This window comes from Glycine max, chromosome 19 (assembly GCF_000004515.6).
Source record: "Glycine max cultivar Williams 82 chromosome 19, Glycine_max_v4.0, whole genome shotgun sequence".
Classification (NCBI taxonomy): Eukaryota; Viridiplantae; Streptophyta; class Magnoliopsida; order Fabales; family Fabaceae; genus Glycine; species Glycine max.
Window position 1 is genome coordinate 40,524,683 of NC_038255.2, and position 19,013 is coordinate 40,543,695.

The 19,013-nt window shown below is 34.8% G+C and overlaps 1 protein-coding gene and 1 pseudogene across 1 annotated transcript; both read left to right on the top strand.

Moving 5' to 3' along the window:
• Window positions 1-2,106: 2,106 nt before the first annotated feature.
• Window positions 2,107-3,357, top strand: LOC113000430 (magnesium-chelatase subunit ChlH, chloroplastic-like; annotated as a pseudogene).
• A 1,233-nt stretch (window positions 3,358-4,590) lies between these two features.
• LOC100795479 (disease resistance protein RGA2) lies at window positions 4,591-7,328 on the top strand. The gene has a single exon (XM_003553366.4). It carries the CDS (start codon window positions 4,683-4,685, stop codon window positions 7,323-7,325), a length of 2,643 nt encoding a protein of 880 aa, XP_003553414.3. The 5' UTR covers window positions 4,591-4,682; the 3' UTR covers window positions 7,326-7,328.
• Window positions 7,329-19,013: the final 11,685 nt, after the last annotated feature.

A 19,013-nucleotide genomic window follows, 5' to 3' on the forward strand; every position in this document is an offset into this window, starting at 1 on the left:
TTCTTTTTCCTGCAAATACCTAAATATGTCCCAGTAAAACTATGATCATAAACTTGTTAACAGTTGGATCTTTGTAAAATTTGAACACCAGATTAGGAGCTTGTTTTCACAGATTTGCATCGTTGGAATCTGTGAAATAATGTTTGTGGTGAGAAAAATATCCCTCGCACGGAGACAATGAAATGGAGGCTCTAATCCCTTCTCCTTGTCTCTTTGAAAATCCTAACAGAGCAACCAGAAAAAAAAGTTTGAGGAATCTTAGGAAACCGTTAGAGATGTTGCTATCGCTTTAGAACTACACACGTGAGCCCACTTAGAGGTAAGATATGATTTTATCACAATTGAAGTCAAGATGAACATGTGTAGGGATCCTTAGAGGATCAAATTGGGATTTATTTTGGGATGTTTATTGTATTATAATTCTTCCTGTACGACTACAATTATGAAATTGTTGTCTTTGACGAACCAATTGATGCCCTAATGCAAATTGGTTGATAAAATTGAGTGCTCTTGGTGTTTTCATGTTTTTGACATATGATTTTGATATGATTATGTGAAATTGTTTGAGGGGTTTAATCATATGAACACAACATATTAATATTATTATTGTGTGACATGTATATAATGCATGAGGCGTGATAACGTGTTGTCTTGGGATTGTGGAAGTGTGATGAACTATGTGTAAGTGACAAGTTGAGTATGTGTTAAATTGTGAGATCACACATGTGTATTGAGATGTTGTGAACATTGAGTTGTGGGTTATGAATCGTACAATCACACAACTGTAAGATCCTTTAAGGACGACGGGTTAATGTGAGACAAGTATTGTGATGAAATCCACTATGGGAACCCGACGAGTTTAACTACTTTGAGGCTCGACGAGTTAAAATTATTTTGAGAACGGTTGATGAGTCGTGTGTTTTATACAATTCATAGATAAAGTCTGTGTGCTAAAATAATTTTTTGAGTTGGACTTGAATCAGGAGGGAGAGCCCCTAACGAATTCTTCGAGTGTAGACCTTGGGGGTAAATACACTTGGTTTGAATGCTCCTTGAAGTCTATGTTGATCCCATATGATTGGAACGTTCTCACAAAACAAAGTCATTCTGACTGGTCTTCTTATGATTTTACCTAGTGAGAGTGACTTGACTTACGAGTGTGTGGTCTGTCTTGTCATGTATTCCTGGGCACCTAATGAGGTTTTTCCCTGCTAGGGTATCACATTGCATATAGGATTGAGTGTTAGTATATTTGTTGTATAACACTTGTGTATTGATTGATATTGATTGGTTGAGTGATATTGTGTCCTGATCCTTGAGTACGTGAATGATGTGAAAATGTGTGACACATGTAGTGTTGAGATTTGATGTTACGTGATAAGTGATGGAATGACACGGATTGTGTTAAAGTAAGTTGTATTTTATTTATATGATATGTATATCTATGTTGTCTTGTTTCTCTCTATTAGTTAGAAATGTGATAACTCACTTTATCTATGTTATTTGTGTTTGGATCCTGTGATGATCTGAACTTTGTGTTCGTGAGAGCAGATGATTAGGTGGATGACTATGGAAAATCTCATGCTAGAAGATGTTGGAATACAATGCTCTGATAGGATGTGACGTTGGAACATGAGGTTCTGTATTAATTGCATGAAGTTCTAGACATGTAATTTTTATTATTTTGTTTCACATGTTGAGTCTTTAGTTTATTCTTTGGAGTTTTGGACAACCTTGTTTTAAGTCGGAGATATTTTTAATATATTTTAGTTGGTAATAGTAAAGTGAATGTGACTCTTTTACCTATGTGAATTTGTTTAAGTGATTTGAATAAAATTGATTTAATTAAATTGTGAATTTTTATGTTTTTCTATTTTAATATTGTTACCAAAAGAGTCATGGCATAGGAAATACTGAGTTCCGACCTTTTTCTTCGCATCTCAATAATTAATATCCTTAATTGAAACCATAACGATTGCTACATAAGAAACCCTGATAATGATTGAGTTAACAGCTTTGCATAAGAGCTATCTTACAACTTATTTTATTAGGTTGTTGGTTGCAAATTGCTTTGGTTGCTTATTAGTTTATTTATTCAATACTCAGATGAATCTTCTGGATAGAGCAGTGAAGATGGTTTCTGAATTAGATGAACCAGCACTCCAGCAGAGCAAAACTATGTAAGAAAGCATGCTTTAGAACAAGCTCCGGCCCATGGAATTGAAGTTCAAGAGGCAGCAAAAAGGGTCTTCTCCAACTTCTCTAGATCCTACTCCTCCAAATAAACCTGGCTGTGGATAATTTTTCATGGAATGTTGAGAATCAGCTCCAGTGCATGTATCTTAGCCGAAAGACTTTTGCTTTTGATTGTGATGCCCCTGGTGCATACATAACTGAGAAAAGAAAAGTCTTTGAGATGGCTCTATGCACAGAGCATGCCACATTCCAAAACCTTGATTCATGTGAAATTTCCCTCACTGATGTTAGTCATTACATAGACTCAGACCCAACTAATCTAGTTCAAAATCTAAAGGAAGATGGGAAGAAGCGTAATCCATACATTGTTTATATAAATATACAATACAACCACAACTCATGCTCAGGTATAAATTGTTGCAGCGACTCTACTATTTTCAGCCTTGTTTTGATAGTTCTCCAAACTAGAAAAGATCCTCCAATCACATTGACCTTGTATTATAGATATTGAAATATTTCTTTCATGTGGGTACACTTATTGAGACAATGATCAGTCGTCAACGAAACTGAACTGGTAAATACTCTGTACCGATGTCTTGGTGACATAAAAAACACTTGCTGAGACAGTTAGACTTGAAGCAGGAATGAAGCTGTTGAACCCACCAAAGTGGTATCAAGGGATGTTTTCTAGTGGTTATGAGGGTGTTTGAGATCAACAAGAGACTCACCAATATAGTGGGGTGGAGTGCAACTTTAGGCCAAGTTCACAATTGGGAGTAAGAAGCTAACACAACTTTCATTCAAGATAAACAAATGCTGAACAAGCTCATTAACTCTAATCCAAACTCCTTCTAAAAGCTGGTGCAGACATTCTTGGAAGCCAATGGATGTGGTTACTGGGAAACTTCAGAATATTGAGAGGCTCAGGAAGTTGTACTAAGAAGTGGTAGACAATATTGAAGGCTTTGTTCTTTGATGTTCATAGCTAATTAGCTATTACTTAGAAGAAGATACAATAGAGAAGAGAAGAGCATCCTTCTAATGTGATTTTTTTTTTCCTTTTCTCTTTTTTTGAGATCAAATATCCTTTGAGCAGTTTTGAATTTCAACCCCTGAGAACTAATAAAGGTTTTAGTTCAACATGGATTGCTTAGATTATTTTCTTACATGAGTACTCATAAGAGAAAAAAAAAATGAAAAGGTAAAATATATTGAAATTCTCCATAAACTACAATCAACTTATGTATCTTACCTTTTATATAAGCTACCTGAAAAAAAAAGTTCTATAAAAGTAAAGTGTATAAATTGATTTTATCTTATGTGAGAGTGCAATTCATATTATCTTTTACATTTTTCTCCTATAAGAGCTTAAATTTTGAGAAATTTATTCAAACTGAGGCAATATCTCTACTAAATTTCAATGGAAATAAGTGTAAAAGAATTTTACACAAACAGTGCATGCATACACTATTTTTATATTTTTTTTAGAGATTTAATTACAATTTTGAGAAAAAAAGAGAAATTTAACTGGCATATTAAAATTGCTACTTACCTTCTATACGCCAATAAATTTATTGGAGCATGGACCATATGGTGTGCTTATCCACCTAGAAGTCGCTCATCTATTTGTTGACTTTGTTATATCAAACATTTATGAGTTACGGTTAAAAAGTTTGCATAATGTGTTTTAACTAGATATTCAATAAAATTTATTTCTGTCAGTTCAGAAATTGAGTCATACTTTATACGATTGGAGATTTGAAGGATATCAAAGTTATAATTTTTAATTATTAAAAAAATTTTAAATATAAAAATAAAAAATCTAAAAATATCTATCAATTTTTTTTTAGGCTTGTATGAAAAATGTAAATAATAAGTGGTTAAACTTTCATTTTTCTAAAAGAAAAAAGTGAATATATATATATATATATATATATATATATATATATATATATATATATATATATTTTAAAGTTATAAATTATTTTTTTGGGATTTCTTTATAAGGGAACAAAATATTTACATTGCAAAATGTCATTACCTACATTTCCTTATAAACTTGTTGTTGTTGACATGTTATTCATATTTTATTTTTTAAATTTTATTTTATAGTAAATGTAAAAAAAATAACTTTTATCCAATCATAAATTATAGTTAATATGAATTTTACTAAGACAATTATTGTAAAATTAATAAATTATCATAATATTGTCGGTACATAATTTTTTTCTGTTGTATAAAACATACGCAAAGACTGATTTCAACTAAACTTCACTTTATATTTTTCCAATTTTGTATTAATAATTGTTTTAAAAAAATGGATAACACTACAGGTCAGCTATTTATACTTATTGCGCGCATTTAGAGTTCGTACCATATAACAGTTCTCTTACTTTGATTTTCTCCCTCAAGTACACATAAAATGTAGGTGCGAGGTGTCAGTTTACACACTATTCTAACTCCGATTCTGCTCTTTTCTGAAGAAAATGGCTGAATCATTTGTGTTCCATATTGCTGAATCACTGTTGCAGAAGCTTGCTTCTTATGTTTCTGAAGAAGCTTCTCGAGCCTATGATGTGTACGAGGATCTTCAAGTGATTAAAGGCACCTTGTCAATTGTGAAAGGTGTGCTGTTGGATGCAGAAGAGAAGAAGGAGCAGAAGCACGGGTTGCGCGAATGGCTCATGCAGATTCAAAACGTCTGCTTTGATGCTGAAGACGTATTGGATGGATTTGAGTGCCAAAACTTGAGAAAGCAAGTTGTCAAAGCATCAGGCAGCACAAGGATGAAGGTAGGCCACTTCTTTTCTTCGTCCAATTCTCTTGTTTTCCGTCTTAGCATGGCTCGTCAAATCAAACATGTTAGGTGTAGATTGGATAAGATAGCAGCTGATGGGAACAAGTTTGGTCTAGAGAGGATTTCTGTTGACCACAGACTTGTGCAAAGAAGAGAAATGACTTATTCACATATTGATGCTTCAGGAGTGATTGGAAGGGATAATGATAGGGAAGAAATTATCAAGCTTTTGATGCAACCTCACCCTCATGGGGATGGTGATGGAGATAAAAGTGTGTGTGTTATTCCCATAGTGGGTCTTGGAGGCATGGGGAAGACTACACTTGCAAAGTTGGTGTTCAATGATAAGAGGATTGATGAACTTTTCCAATTAAAGATGTGGGTGTGTGTCTCTGATGACTTTGACATTAGGCAGATAATTATTAAAATCATCAACTGTGCTTCAGCTTCTACCTCAGCTCCATCAATTGCTCTTGCTCACCATGAAAGCATTAACAACTTAGATATTGAGCAGCTACAAAGTCAACTTAGACACAAGCTTTCTGGTCAGACGTATTTACTAGTCTTGGATGACATATGGAATGATAATCGTGCAAAATGGATAGAATTAAATGATTTAATAAAAGTTGGTGCAGTGGGAAGCAAAATTTTAGTGACAACACGGAGTGACTCAATTGCTTCAATGGTGGGCACTGTACCCTCTTATGTTTTAGAAGGTCTGTCTGTGGAGAATTGTTTGTCTCTGTTTGTTAAATGGGCATTCAAGGAAGGTGAAGAAAAAAAATACCCAAATCTAGTGGATATAGGAAAAGAAATGGTGAAAAAATGCCAAGGGGTTCCACTAGCTGTTCGAACTTTAGGAAGTTCTCTGTTCTTGAATTTTGATTTAGAAAGATGGGAATTTGTAAGAGACCATGAGATCTGGAACTTAAACCAAAAGAAAGATGACATTTTACCTGCCCTTAAGTTGAGCTATGATCAAATGCCATCTTATTTGAGGCAGTGTTTTGCTTATTTTTCCCTCTTTCCCAAGGATTTTGGCCACATTAGTGGTCATATTGCTCATCTTTGGCTGGCACTTGGATTACTTCAATCCGGAGTTGGAAGTCAAAAGATAGAGAACATTGCAAGACAATATATAGATGAGCTACATTCTAGATCATTTCTTGAGGATTTTATGGATTTTGGCAACCTTTACTTTTTCAAGATACATGATTTGGTACATGATCTTGCGCTATATGTTGCGAAAGGGGAGCTTCTAGTGGTAAACTCCCATACTCACAACATACCTGAGCAAGTAAGGCATTTATCAATTGTTGAAATTGATTCATTTAGCCATGCATTGTTTCCCAAGTCCAGAAGAGTGAGAACTATATTGTTTCCGGTCGATGGAGTGGGTGTTGACAGTGAAGCTCTTTTGGATACATGGATAGCAAGATACAAATGCCTACGGGTTTTAGATTTAAGTGATTCCACCTTTGAGACTCTTCCTGATTCAATATCTAAGTTGGAGCATCTGCGAGCTCTCCATGTTACAAACAATTGCAAAATAAAAAGACTCCCTCATTCTGTATGCAAACTCCAAAATTTGCAATTTTTATCACTAAGAGGATGCATGGAGCTTGAAACATTGCCTAAAGGATTAGGGATGTTAATCAGCCTTGAACAATTGTATATAACTACAAAACAATCTATTCTGTCAGAGGATGAATTTGCAAGCTTGAGAAATCTTCAATATTTGAGTTTTGAATATTGTGACAATTTAAAGTTTTTATTCAGAGGGGTACAAATCCCTTCCCTTGAAGTTTTGCTCATTCAATCGTGTGGGAGGCTAGAGTCCTTACCTCTTCATTTTCTCCCTAAACTAGAGGTCCTGTTTGTAATACAATGCGAGATGCTAAATCTGTCGTTGAACAATGAAAGCCCAATTCAAAGATTGAGGCTAAAACTTCTGTATCTGGAGCATTTTCCAAGGCAACAGGCATTGCCTCATTGGATTCAAGGTGCTGCTGACACTTTGCAAACGTTGTCAATTTTAAATTGTCATAGTCTTAAGATGCTTCCTGAATGGCTGACAACAATGACTCGTCTTAAGACGCTCCATATTGTTAACTGTCCTCAACTGTTGTCTCTTCCAAGTGACATGCATCACCTCACTGCCCTTGAAGTCTTGATCATAGATGGTTGTCCTGAACTGTGTCGAAAATGTCAGCCACAATCTGGTGTGTGTTGGTCCTTCATCGCTCACATCAAATGCGTTTGCATTGGAGAAACAAAAGGGAAACTTCATTCTCAAATGCTGTCTAGGCTGCGATTGAGGTTGCGTGATTAGGAAACTAAAATGTGGTGCAGTCAAGGAGACCACAATTTAAAACTGTATCATGTATGAAATATTATTGTGTGGCTAAAAATTTCAAGTCATTCAAAAAATAGTTTGTGTGGAGCAAAGAAATTAACGGTTCACTATTTGTAAAGCCATTCTATTAGAACATGCATTTCTATCCTTGGTCTTGAATACTGCAACTGTTAATTGGAGAAAAAATATTTATTTTAAACATAAATATATTTTTAATCTCTGAAAAATTGTTAGATTTTACATTTTGTTCTTAATAAATTTTTTTCTTGGGTCCTTGAAAAAAATAATATTATTTTATACTTTGTTCACGTAGTTATGTTGGTTCTATCAAGTGGTCACTTAATACTTCAGGATTTTTCTTTTGATCCCTGAAATATTCCTTTTGGTTCCTAATTTTATTTTATCACAACGGCTAATATGTTTTTCATCAGATTTTGACATTCCAAGTTAACAGAGCCAATGTAACAACAACGATCAAATGCAAACTATTTTTTTTTTAATCACAAAAGTCAAGAAATTTGTTAATGAGCAAATATAAAATTCGACAATTTTTTAGAGACCAAAAAATATTTAAACCTTTATTTAATTTAATTTCTCTTGATAGTTGGGCACAACACTAGTTAACAGAACCCTCCATTTTTAGCTTTGGACGTTACTGTAAGCTATCTACTACTTTTAGCAAAGTCTATTTCCTTTTCATCCTTATTTTTTTAAGTTTGGGCTAAATCATGTTCCTTTGAGTTTGAAATCTCACCCCACGACATCTTCTATTCTGCTTAATTGGTCTTTCTGCTATGTGTCTACGTAGTTGTAACTTGAAATCTCCTTTGTGCTGCTTTTATTATGCTAACATCATGATCATTCAGAACTACATAATTTAAAACGAGTTATATTTTTAAACTACATATTTTGGATTTTTATTCTCTTCAGAACTGCTGTCATTAATTTTTTTTCTTCAGAATTTATCCTTTTTATGCCTGTTGTCCATCACTTTGTGATTGATTAGCGTTAGTTTTCTTAATCGACCAAAGACCTTGGTTAACACTATTCCATTGATCCCATGATTATGAGTGTTATAGCAGGTAGAGTCAAGGGATTCAAGTTTGCTATGTGGTAATTAGGGGGGTTCACAAATTGGATTGGATTTGTTTTGAATAGAAAAATCACGTGATCCAGTCACATTATTTTCTAATTCATCATTCAATCGGTCTGGTTTAAAATCATTTTCAGATTTTCTACCAATACACTCTAATGGACACTAAAGACCAAAATAGCAACTAAAAAATCCTGTGTAAAAGCACACACACTTTTTTTTTTTATATATGCTATGATTCATGCACCCCTTGCACACAGTCTTTCTTGGAATTTTTAAATTCGGCATGATTTCATCACTATTCTGGCATTTGTAAGTAGTCCAACCCACATGGTCAAAAATTCATGAAAACCGAACCCTTTTCTTGTATTTTAATCTGGTTGCACCTGGAAGTTCAAATTGTCAGTAATAAAACCAAGGTTTCACAAGTCTTGAGCACTAGACTCCAACAGAAAGTCATAGAGAGAACACAAGGACGTTATTGTGTGCTTCCAAGGCGATGAAGACGGTGAAGTAATTATCCTTTTTTAGAATACCCACCATGTGTTGGATGAATTGTAGAGTTTTAAGTCAAAAGATAAGATGCATGCATATTGGAAATTGAATTTTTATCACTAAGGTTTAAGTGGCTTAAATGCAAAATGCAAGATTTCATTTTACTAGATGAACCTTAGTTGAATAGATGCATTGGAAGTTATTTTTATTTTAACTTTCAAGAGAACTTATTTATTGTAGTTAGTGGAAAACATAACTATAAATAGAGAAGAGATTTAGTGGAGAAACAACACATGAAGAGAGAGTGTGTGAGAAGAGAGATTGTGAAACAAAGTTACTTTGTTTAGAGAAAAGTGTCTTTATATGATAATGTTATCATTTCTTGTAACCATCGAATGGAGTACTTGAGTTTGTAAAGTGATACACTATTTGGGGTGAGTTACAATCTTGTAATCATTTTTGTGATAGTGAAATACTTTTTTGAGACGGTTTCGGGGACGTAGGCAAGAGATGGCGAACCACGTTAAATTCTTATGTTTATTTTTATTTTTTTTACGATAATTTTTATTGTGTTCTCACGATCCTTTGTGGGTGTGAGTAATTCTATTTGTGAGAGCATTGATTACCGAACAAGATGCAACATTTTCTTACCATGAAGAACCTTTCCTAAACTTCCATAAGGCACATATTCATGTACCAAGAGATTTCTCTCCCGGTTTGAACAGAAACCCGACGCTCTAACAATGTGTCCATGTTGAATCCTTCCCAAAGTCTGAATCTCTGCATTAAAGCCATGATAAGGAAAGATCCTTTGCTCAAAGCAAGTAACCTTTTCATGGCAACCTGATCTCTATTCAAAATTACGCCTTTGTACAGAATGTCGGCACCTCCTTTCCCTATTATGTTGTGCTCCTTCAAGCAATTAAAAACACACATGTTTGAGCTCCCGAATCATTTCCCCCCTTGTGCATTTTATTCTAGTTACTTCTTTGCTTAGTCGTGTTTGTTCCTCAGAAATTAGCAACACTCTAGTAGCCAATCACAATTTTTGCTCAAAATTATTGTTTCTTTTTGTGTGTGAATTTGGGCTAAGCAAGCATAAAACCATGGATTTTGTAGGAAAATTAACATTGTTAACTCATTCGCAAATATACCAAATTGTCACAACTAATAAAATTACTCGAAAGTTCGAGTGTCGAATCCATAAGAACTTTGTTGGACTTTGGACTTTGATCGTACTTGAATTGGTGTATATCCCAATTTTTAAGCAAGAGAAGAGTTGTGACACCCTCTACCCCTCACATATATATTAATAAAGGAATAAAAATTCAAATATTAATTAAAAGTATTTTTAAAACATTTTTAAATACAAGCTTTTCAAATGGGTAAAAGGCTCACATTCACTTTCTTCTACATCATATTCAAACTTGTCCAAATAAATAATAAAGTCATCTCGACTCAAAGAAAGTCATATAAGTCTCATACAATTAATATAGAACATATATCCTAATGTCACATCCTATCAGAGCGTGGTGTTCCCGTGTCCTCTAGCATGAGGTTCTTCATAGTCATCCACCTATTCATCTGCTCCCCCGAACACAAGTTCAAGATCATCACAGGATCCAAACACAACAACACACAGGGAGTGAGTTATCACATTCCTAGCTAATAGAGAAACAAGACAATTAAATATACATATTATATAAATGAGATACCACTTGCTTAAACATAGCTCACGTAACTTCACCACTTCGTCATTCAAAATTCACTTTTTAATTATCGATCACATTACACAAGAATCCCACACTTCGATCAAGATATAATAACACATCAATTAGCAAGCATATGCAATAGTTATGCTAAGACTCAATTTTATATGCAATGTGGTACCATGTCAGTGAAAAACCACCCTGGGGCGCTTAGGAGTACATAACAAGACACACCACACAATGGGTTTGTCAGGTCACTCTCACTAAGTAAGATCATAGGGAGACCAGTCAGGGTCACGATGTTTTGCGAGAATGCTCCAACCATATGAGATCAGCACAGGCTTAAAGGAGCACTCAAACCCGGTGACCCCCAAGGCCTACACTCCGAAGAGTCCGTCAGGGCCTCTCCCTCCTGATTCAGGTCCAACCCCTAAAATAATTTTTTTTTACATGCAGACACTGCTCATGAATTATACAATACCCACGACCTTACACTCGTGTTTTAAACACGTTCAACACCATTGCGCTACGATTTAACACTGGTTCCTAAATAGGAAACCTACATTTTCTCTTTAACACTGCGCATCAACGCTTTTCTCAAGATAACGCTGGTCGGGTATTGTACAATTCATAGCTTACAACACAAGTAATTTCACATCAAGTGTTAACTACACACTTATCCACAACTAGAACTCATTCACAATTTCACATCTCATAGTGTCACAATCCACCATCACATGTTTACACGTATCTCACAAATTAACACATGTTCAACTTTACACTTATACTCAATCTCAATAACAATATTATAATCTCAAAGCAACATGTTATTCTACAATTCATCACATACTCACAATTTGAATTATCATTTCATATCCTCAATATAACAATTTATATAAAAGACTATCACAACATGAGGACTAAAACCCCTCAAATAATATTACACAATTATATCCAAATCATAGGTCCAAATATACAAATATCAAGAGCACAATTTATCAAGCAATTTTCATCAGGACATCAATATTTTATTGATAATCATAAAGGAAAAATTGCAATTTAACAAACATCCCAAAATAAAATCCCAATTTAATCCTCTAAGGATCCCTACACATGTTCTCACTAATCCCCAACTGTGAATAACTCATCCCTTACCTCTAAGCGGGCTCACGTGTCTTCAGCCAGCGATAGCAACATCTCTAGCGGTTTCCGGAAATTCTTTCAATTATTCATCCGACTGCTCCGATAGAATTCCCAAACGTCAGAGAGACGGAGAAGAGATTGAAACCTCCACTTGTACTGTCTTCATACGATTCCTTTTTCTCCCTCCACGAATATTATCTAGCAAATCCCAACGGTGGAAGCGTGCGGAATTGAATTTCGAACAACATATCCAAATTTCACAATAATCCAACGGTTAACGAAACCGGGATCGTAGTTTTACCAAGACAGCTCTGGATTTCTGCGGGAAAGAAAAAGGCTACAATGCGAAGGGTTTTTCTCTCATTTCAGACATGATATCGAAATTCCCAACGGTGAGAATGCTCGGAATTGTGTTGCGAACATGATACTCAAATTTCACGACGATCCAACGGTGAACGGATTCGAGATCGTTGTTTTTCTGAGACTGGTTTGGTGGGCTGCGGGAAAAAGAAAGGGTTTTGAGAGGAGAAGGGGAAAAACGAAAATGAGGCCAAAAGGAGGCAGCTGACTTAACATAACTATTTATACCTAGGGTACTCAGCCTATTATTTGCTCTATATTTATTTATTTATTTATTTATTACTAAAAAGCTTTTTAAATTTATTTACGAAAAATTGGGATGTTACAATTCCACCCCTCTTAAAAGAAGTTTCGTCCCCGAAACTTGCCGAAAGATCGAGAAAAAGATATCACGCATATGATTCTCAATATCAAGATGTGTGTCTAGTTGAAACTCTTTTTCTGTTACTCTGATCACAAGACTCCTCTGCACTTAACTATTAAATTCGGTGATCCTCGTTTACTCAATGATAGTATTATATAAGTAAGTCTTCTCACGAGAGTGACATCTCAACTATAATAGAATGTGAATGACATACTATTTGGAGTAGAATAATATCATAGGAGACACTAATGAAAAATTGAAAAGAACAAACAAACACAAGGAGACGTGACTGATCACATGGTCGACTCTTTTTCGAACATCGGACGGTTCAAGAAAGATAATGAGTTTCGAGACTCTCACACTCTACCAATCCTAGTTCACGATGACTATCGAGAATACATGATTTGCCTACCCTTGAGTCTAAGCCTCTTCCTTCAACATGATCTTTCTCACTTTCGTATACTTGACTCATAACTCTCACTTAGGTTCAAGAATGGTAACGATTCAACTCTAAGGTTGTCTACTTGATACTAACTGGGTGCTAATTAGATAAGCAATACAGATTACTCCCTACTTCTGTAAGTTTGTTCACCTTGAGGTAATCTTCACACATTTATGCTCCTCATGTCACCCTATAACTTTGCACTTGAAGTTGAGATTTCAACTGTTGTTTACGATATTTAACTCTATAACTAGGACACTAGTCATATCATCGGTTTCCTATTCAAACTCTAACTACTAAGCTAGTTCTAACGTTTAAAACTAAACTCACAACAAGATTCTTGAGAATTTTGCACATCTCTTTTATCTCGGATTCAGCTCCAAAGATCCTCACAATGTATCAAACTAACGGTAATGTCTCCCAAAATATTATGGTGAACCCCATGGTTACCTATTCTAACTCACATATAGGATAAATCTTTTCATAAGTCTTAAGTTGTCAAGAAACATTGATCACTATTTGTCCTCCTACAAGCACTCCTCTAAACTTAAAAATTATTTCAAATATTTTACTACTCCAATAAGGACCTACGCGACTAAGATAGCACTCAACAATTTACAGTGGTCGACTTCTCTATGAACTTATGGCTTACTCCTTACAAGGATCTCACTCAAAAACTTAAACTTACTTAAGTCATCTCCAACAAGCATTAAGGTTAATCCAATGAGTCCTAAAATAACCTTTTGGTTCGACTACTAGTTAAGAACATTTCATCTTAATCTTAGGTTTCCTCTCATCTCAAAACAACTTCTGCCCAAGAAGGATTTGTAGTTATCTTTCACCTAGACGTAGCATACTTTAAGGGTCATCTTCATCTAACTCAAATGCATAACAAAACTCTTAGCTCGGAACATGATGTCCAAGGGTCTATAGCAACCTTATAATGCACATCATAATTCAACTTAACTGGAAACATACTAAACACTAATCATCAAAACCACAACAAGAGCTAACTCAGGGTGAGAGATCCTATCACGCATTCCACAAACACACATAGACATCAATCATATTATGACATGACCAGGTACACATAGAGGTCACAATAGGTACTAAGGTATTTCTTAAAGCATCAACAAACTTTTTCCATATTAAGGTAAAAAGAACTAATATTTATCTTGCTAATCGTACAACTATCATCAATAATCTTTTAGGTCACCTACCTTACGCAAGAACACTCACTCTTGAATCCTTCTATGCTTAACAATTAATGTCTTACTAACTACCTTACTCTCTTCTTAAGGTTCCACATTAAACCTCTTAACTATACTTCATAACTTTTCCAACTAGACTATGTTCTCCAACTACTCTACACTAGATATTTCCCACGAACTACGGTTACAAGTTTCTATGGGTACTACACTTATAAGATTCTCAATCTTGCACTTAGGTGGTAACTAAGCATATCCTCAAGGAACATAGGTACACGTCTTACTAAGTTTGACTTTCGTCTATAGGTAACAATGATCATGTCTACTCAAGTATTTCCTCTCAAAACATCTTAACATGATTGTCAAAGGCGAAGTCTCTCTTTATTCGTATTAGAAGTAACAACAAGAAAGATTATCAAGCAGTTTAACTAGACATGATTGGAAGATGAGCAGCCAATAATAAGATGAACACTCGATTGATTAGGAGACAATAATTTTAAATCAAGAAGGATCACTCATCTAGAATCAACAGTAGATACTCCAAATGAATTCTAGAAACGAAAACATAATCACAGTGTACGCACATATGGAGATATCAACTATCACTTGATCGTGACAGAAACATCAATAATCCAATTATTTGATGTAGGCTCATAACACAAACAATGAATTATACTCAAGCTTGCAAGTGAAATCGAATTACTCGACTTAAGTACGCAACACAAAGAATAGTTTACACTAGAATAAAAAGGTATGGTCAAAAGAGTATTCTATATAAAATATATCTCGATACGAGTCCTCGAACTATAGAGTATCAACATTGCTAAGAACAAGAAATCACGAACAACCATACTATTTATGCAATTAAGGCAAAACACCATACTACTAACATACCCAGAATTATAAGGTTCTTATAATAAGTATACAACGTACATATAAGAAGTAAGAATTTAATAGTTAATAAGGATCACAAACTTCAACTACTACATTCACGACTACACACAAAATAAAGTGAGTTAAGTAGTCATGCGTTTACACATCAAGAAAGACATACTCATCCAAGACATATATATGGTTCAAAAGGTTTTCACAACACTAATCCACACATCAAGATAGAAATAAGTTTATTAACAACATACAAGCAAGAAGATAAGGGCTCATTAAAGCATTATCCATCAGTATCAAGGCTTCTTGCATCACCTAACGGCTTACCATAATGTCGAACCGCACTTCACAAATTATAGAGATGGCCAGTCTCATAACTCATGACTCAACAGTGGATTTATGGTATAACAGACATTAAGGATGCAAGGCACATACAAGCATTATTATTAAGTCTTATTTAATCATGTAGGAGAAAATACAAATAAAAATTCAAGCATGCTTAACAAAAGTACTCATAAGTAACCACACAGAGTGCACACCAGAATATGGTAAGCACATAACACACTGGCCGAAAGGTTCGACCTGCTCTGATACCACTAAATGTGACACCCTCTACCCCTCACATATATATTAATAAAGGAATAAAAATTCAAATATTAATTAAAAGTATTTTTAAAACATTTTTAAATACAAGCTTTTCAAATGGGTAAAAGGCTCACATTCACTTTCTTCTACATCATATTCAAACTTGTCCAAATAAATAATAAAGTCATCTCGACTCAAAGAAAGTCATATAAGTCTCATACAATTAATATAGAACATATATCCTAATGTCACATCCTATCAGAGCGTGGTGTTCCCGTGTCCTCTAGCATGAGGTTCTTCATAGTCATCCACCTATTCATCTGCTCCCCCGAACACAAGTTCAAGATCATCACAGGATCCAAACACAACAACACACAGGGAGTGAGTTATCACATTCCTAGCTAATAGAGAAACAAGACAATTAAATATACATATTATATAAATGAGATACCACTTGCTTAAACATAGCTCACGTAACTTCACCACTTCGTCATTCAAAATTCACTTTTTAATTATCGATCACATTACACAAGAATCCCACACTTCGATCAAGATATAATAACACATCAATTAGCAAGCATATGCAATAGTTATGCTAAGACTCAATTTTATATGCAATGTGGTACCATGTCAGTGAAAAACCACCCTGGGGCGCTTAGGAGTACATAACAAGACACACCACACAATGGGTTTGTCAGGTCACTCTCACTAAGTAAGATCATAGGGAGACCAGTCAGGGTCACGATGTTTTGCGAGAATGCTCCAACCATATGAGATCAGCATAGGCTTAAAGGAGCACTCAAACCCGGTGACCCCCAAGGCCTACACTCCGAAGAGTCCGTCAGGGCCTCTCCCTCCTGATTCAGGTCCAACCCCTAAAATAATTTTTTTTTACATGCAGACACTGCTCATGAATTATACAATACCCACGACCTTACACTCGTGTTTTAAACACGTTCAACACCATTGCGCTACGATTTAACACTGGTTCCTAAATAGGAAACCTACATTTTCTCTTTAACACTGCGCATCAACGCTTTTCTCAAGATAACGCTGGTCGGGTATTGTACAATTCATAGCTTACAACACAAGTAATTTCACATCAAGTGTTAACTACACACTTATCCACAACTAGAACTCATTCACAATTTCACATCTCATAGTGTCACAATCCACCATCACATGTTTACACGTATCTCACAAATTAACACATGTTCAACTTTACACTTATACTCAATTTCAATAACAATATTATAATCTCAAAGCAACATGTTATTCTACAATTCATCACATACTCACAATTTGAATTATCATTTCATATCCTCAATATAACAATTTATATAAAAGACTATCACAACATGAGGACTAAAACCCCTCAAATAATATTACACAATTATATCCAAATCATAGGTCCAAATATACAAATATCAAGAGCACAATTTATCAAGCAATTTTCATCAGGACATCAATATTTTATTGATAATCATAAAGGAAAAATTGCAATTTAACAAACATCCCAAAATAAAATCCCAATTTAATCCTCTAAGGATCCCTACACATGTTCTCACTAATCCCCAACTGTGAATAACTCATCCCTTACCTCTAAGCGGGCTCACGTGTCTTCAGCCAGCGATAGCAACATCTCTAGCGGTTCCCGGAAATTCTTTCAATTATTCATCCGACTGCTCCGATAGAATTCCCAAACGTCAGAGAGACGGAGAAGAGATTGAAACCTCCACTTGTACTGTCTTCATACGATTCCTTTTTCTCCCTCCACGAATATTATCTCGCAAATCCCAACGGTGGAAGCGTGCGGAATTGAATTTCGAACAATATATCCAAATTTCACAATAATCCAACGGTTAACGAAACCGGGATCGTAGTTTTACCAAGACAGCTCTGGATTTCTGCGGGAAAGAAAAAGGCTACAATGCGAAGGGTTTTTCTCTCATTTCAGACATGATATCGAAATTCCCAACGGTGAGAATGCTCGGAATTGTGTTGCGAACATGATACTCAAATTTCACGACGATCCAACGGTGAACGGATTCGAGATCGTTGTTTTTCTGAGACTGGTTTGGTGGGCTGCGGGAAAAAGAAAGGGTTTTGAGAGGAGAAGGGGAAAAACGAAAATGAGGCCAAAAGGAGGCAGCTGACTTAACATAACTATTTATACCTAGGGTACTCAGCCTATTATTTGCTCTATATTTATTTATTTATTTATTTATTACTAAAAAGCTTTTTAAATTTATTTACGAAAAATTGGGATGTTACAAGAGTAAAAGAGATAAAGAATTGTAGATGATGTAAGGGATAAGAGGGATAAGAAGGATAAGAAATTTAAAATAAAAGATAAAGAGAGGTAAGAAATAAGATAAAAAGTATAAGATAAAAATTAAAATATTTTAAGATAAAAGATAAGAAAAGTAAAAGATAAAGATAATGATAATATGTTTGGAATGCTTAAAGATAAATTCAGAATTTAAAATATGTTGAAGCCTAGCATGTGAAAACTATTTGTGATGCAACTTTAATAATTTTTGTCTATCTAATGTTATCTCCCAGTCTCCACACACATCTGCTATGATACTCTATCCTTGATTCCTCACCTAAAGACCTTAATTTATCTATTTTCTCTCTCAAATTCCTTTGCAAAGATAAGATATAATAAATCGCATTAAGAATAAAGATGCATGAAATAGGCTAAACAAATATCACTCTATTCCTAGCAATGATTTCATTTAGATGTTATTTCCTAGTCCTATAGAAAATAACCAATTTTCAATGCATTACTTCCTAAAGAATGCATGAGTATGGGTGATCAGACCACAATCAGTAACAATAAAGCACATCAAATAATAATAAAAATCAAAATTGCATTAAATAGATAATAAGAAAGAGTTACATTACAAGAGGTTGCCCTGACAGGCTTCCAACAATGGGAGAAGGGGAGAATGGCTATAGAAGGAGGATTTCCCCTATTAAAGATGCTCAGGCCTTAGATGTATTGTATTCATTAGAGAGTTCTGAGTCCCGTGTGTCTTTCTCTTTTGTTTTCTACTCCTTTTATAGTCAAGGTAGCTTAAATTCACGCGACCTCGTGCTAAGCGGACCTTTTGTGCTTAGTGAGTACGACGATGATCACGCGCTTAGCGCAAGATTCGCACTAAATGTGTCTTTGGGCATATTCATGGGCCTTCTGCTGGTCTAATCTTCAACTTTTTCTTTTCTAAATCCCGCTGGTTAAAAATTAAAATGATATTAAAAATAACAGTAAAGTAGAAGAATTTTAATCATTATTAATCAAAATTGACTATTAATTAAACCTAACTTTTGCAGTTATCAAACACTTAAAAGCAAGCAAAAAGGAACGTGTCTGA

Excerpts from the sequence above, each read along its gene's own strand:
- LOC100795479 (XM_003553366.4), top strand. The coding sequence starts at position 4,683 with ATGGCTGAATCATTTGTGTTCCATATTGCTGAATCACTGTTGCAGAAG.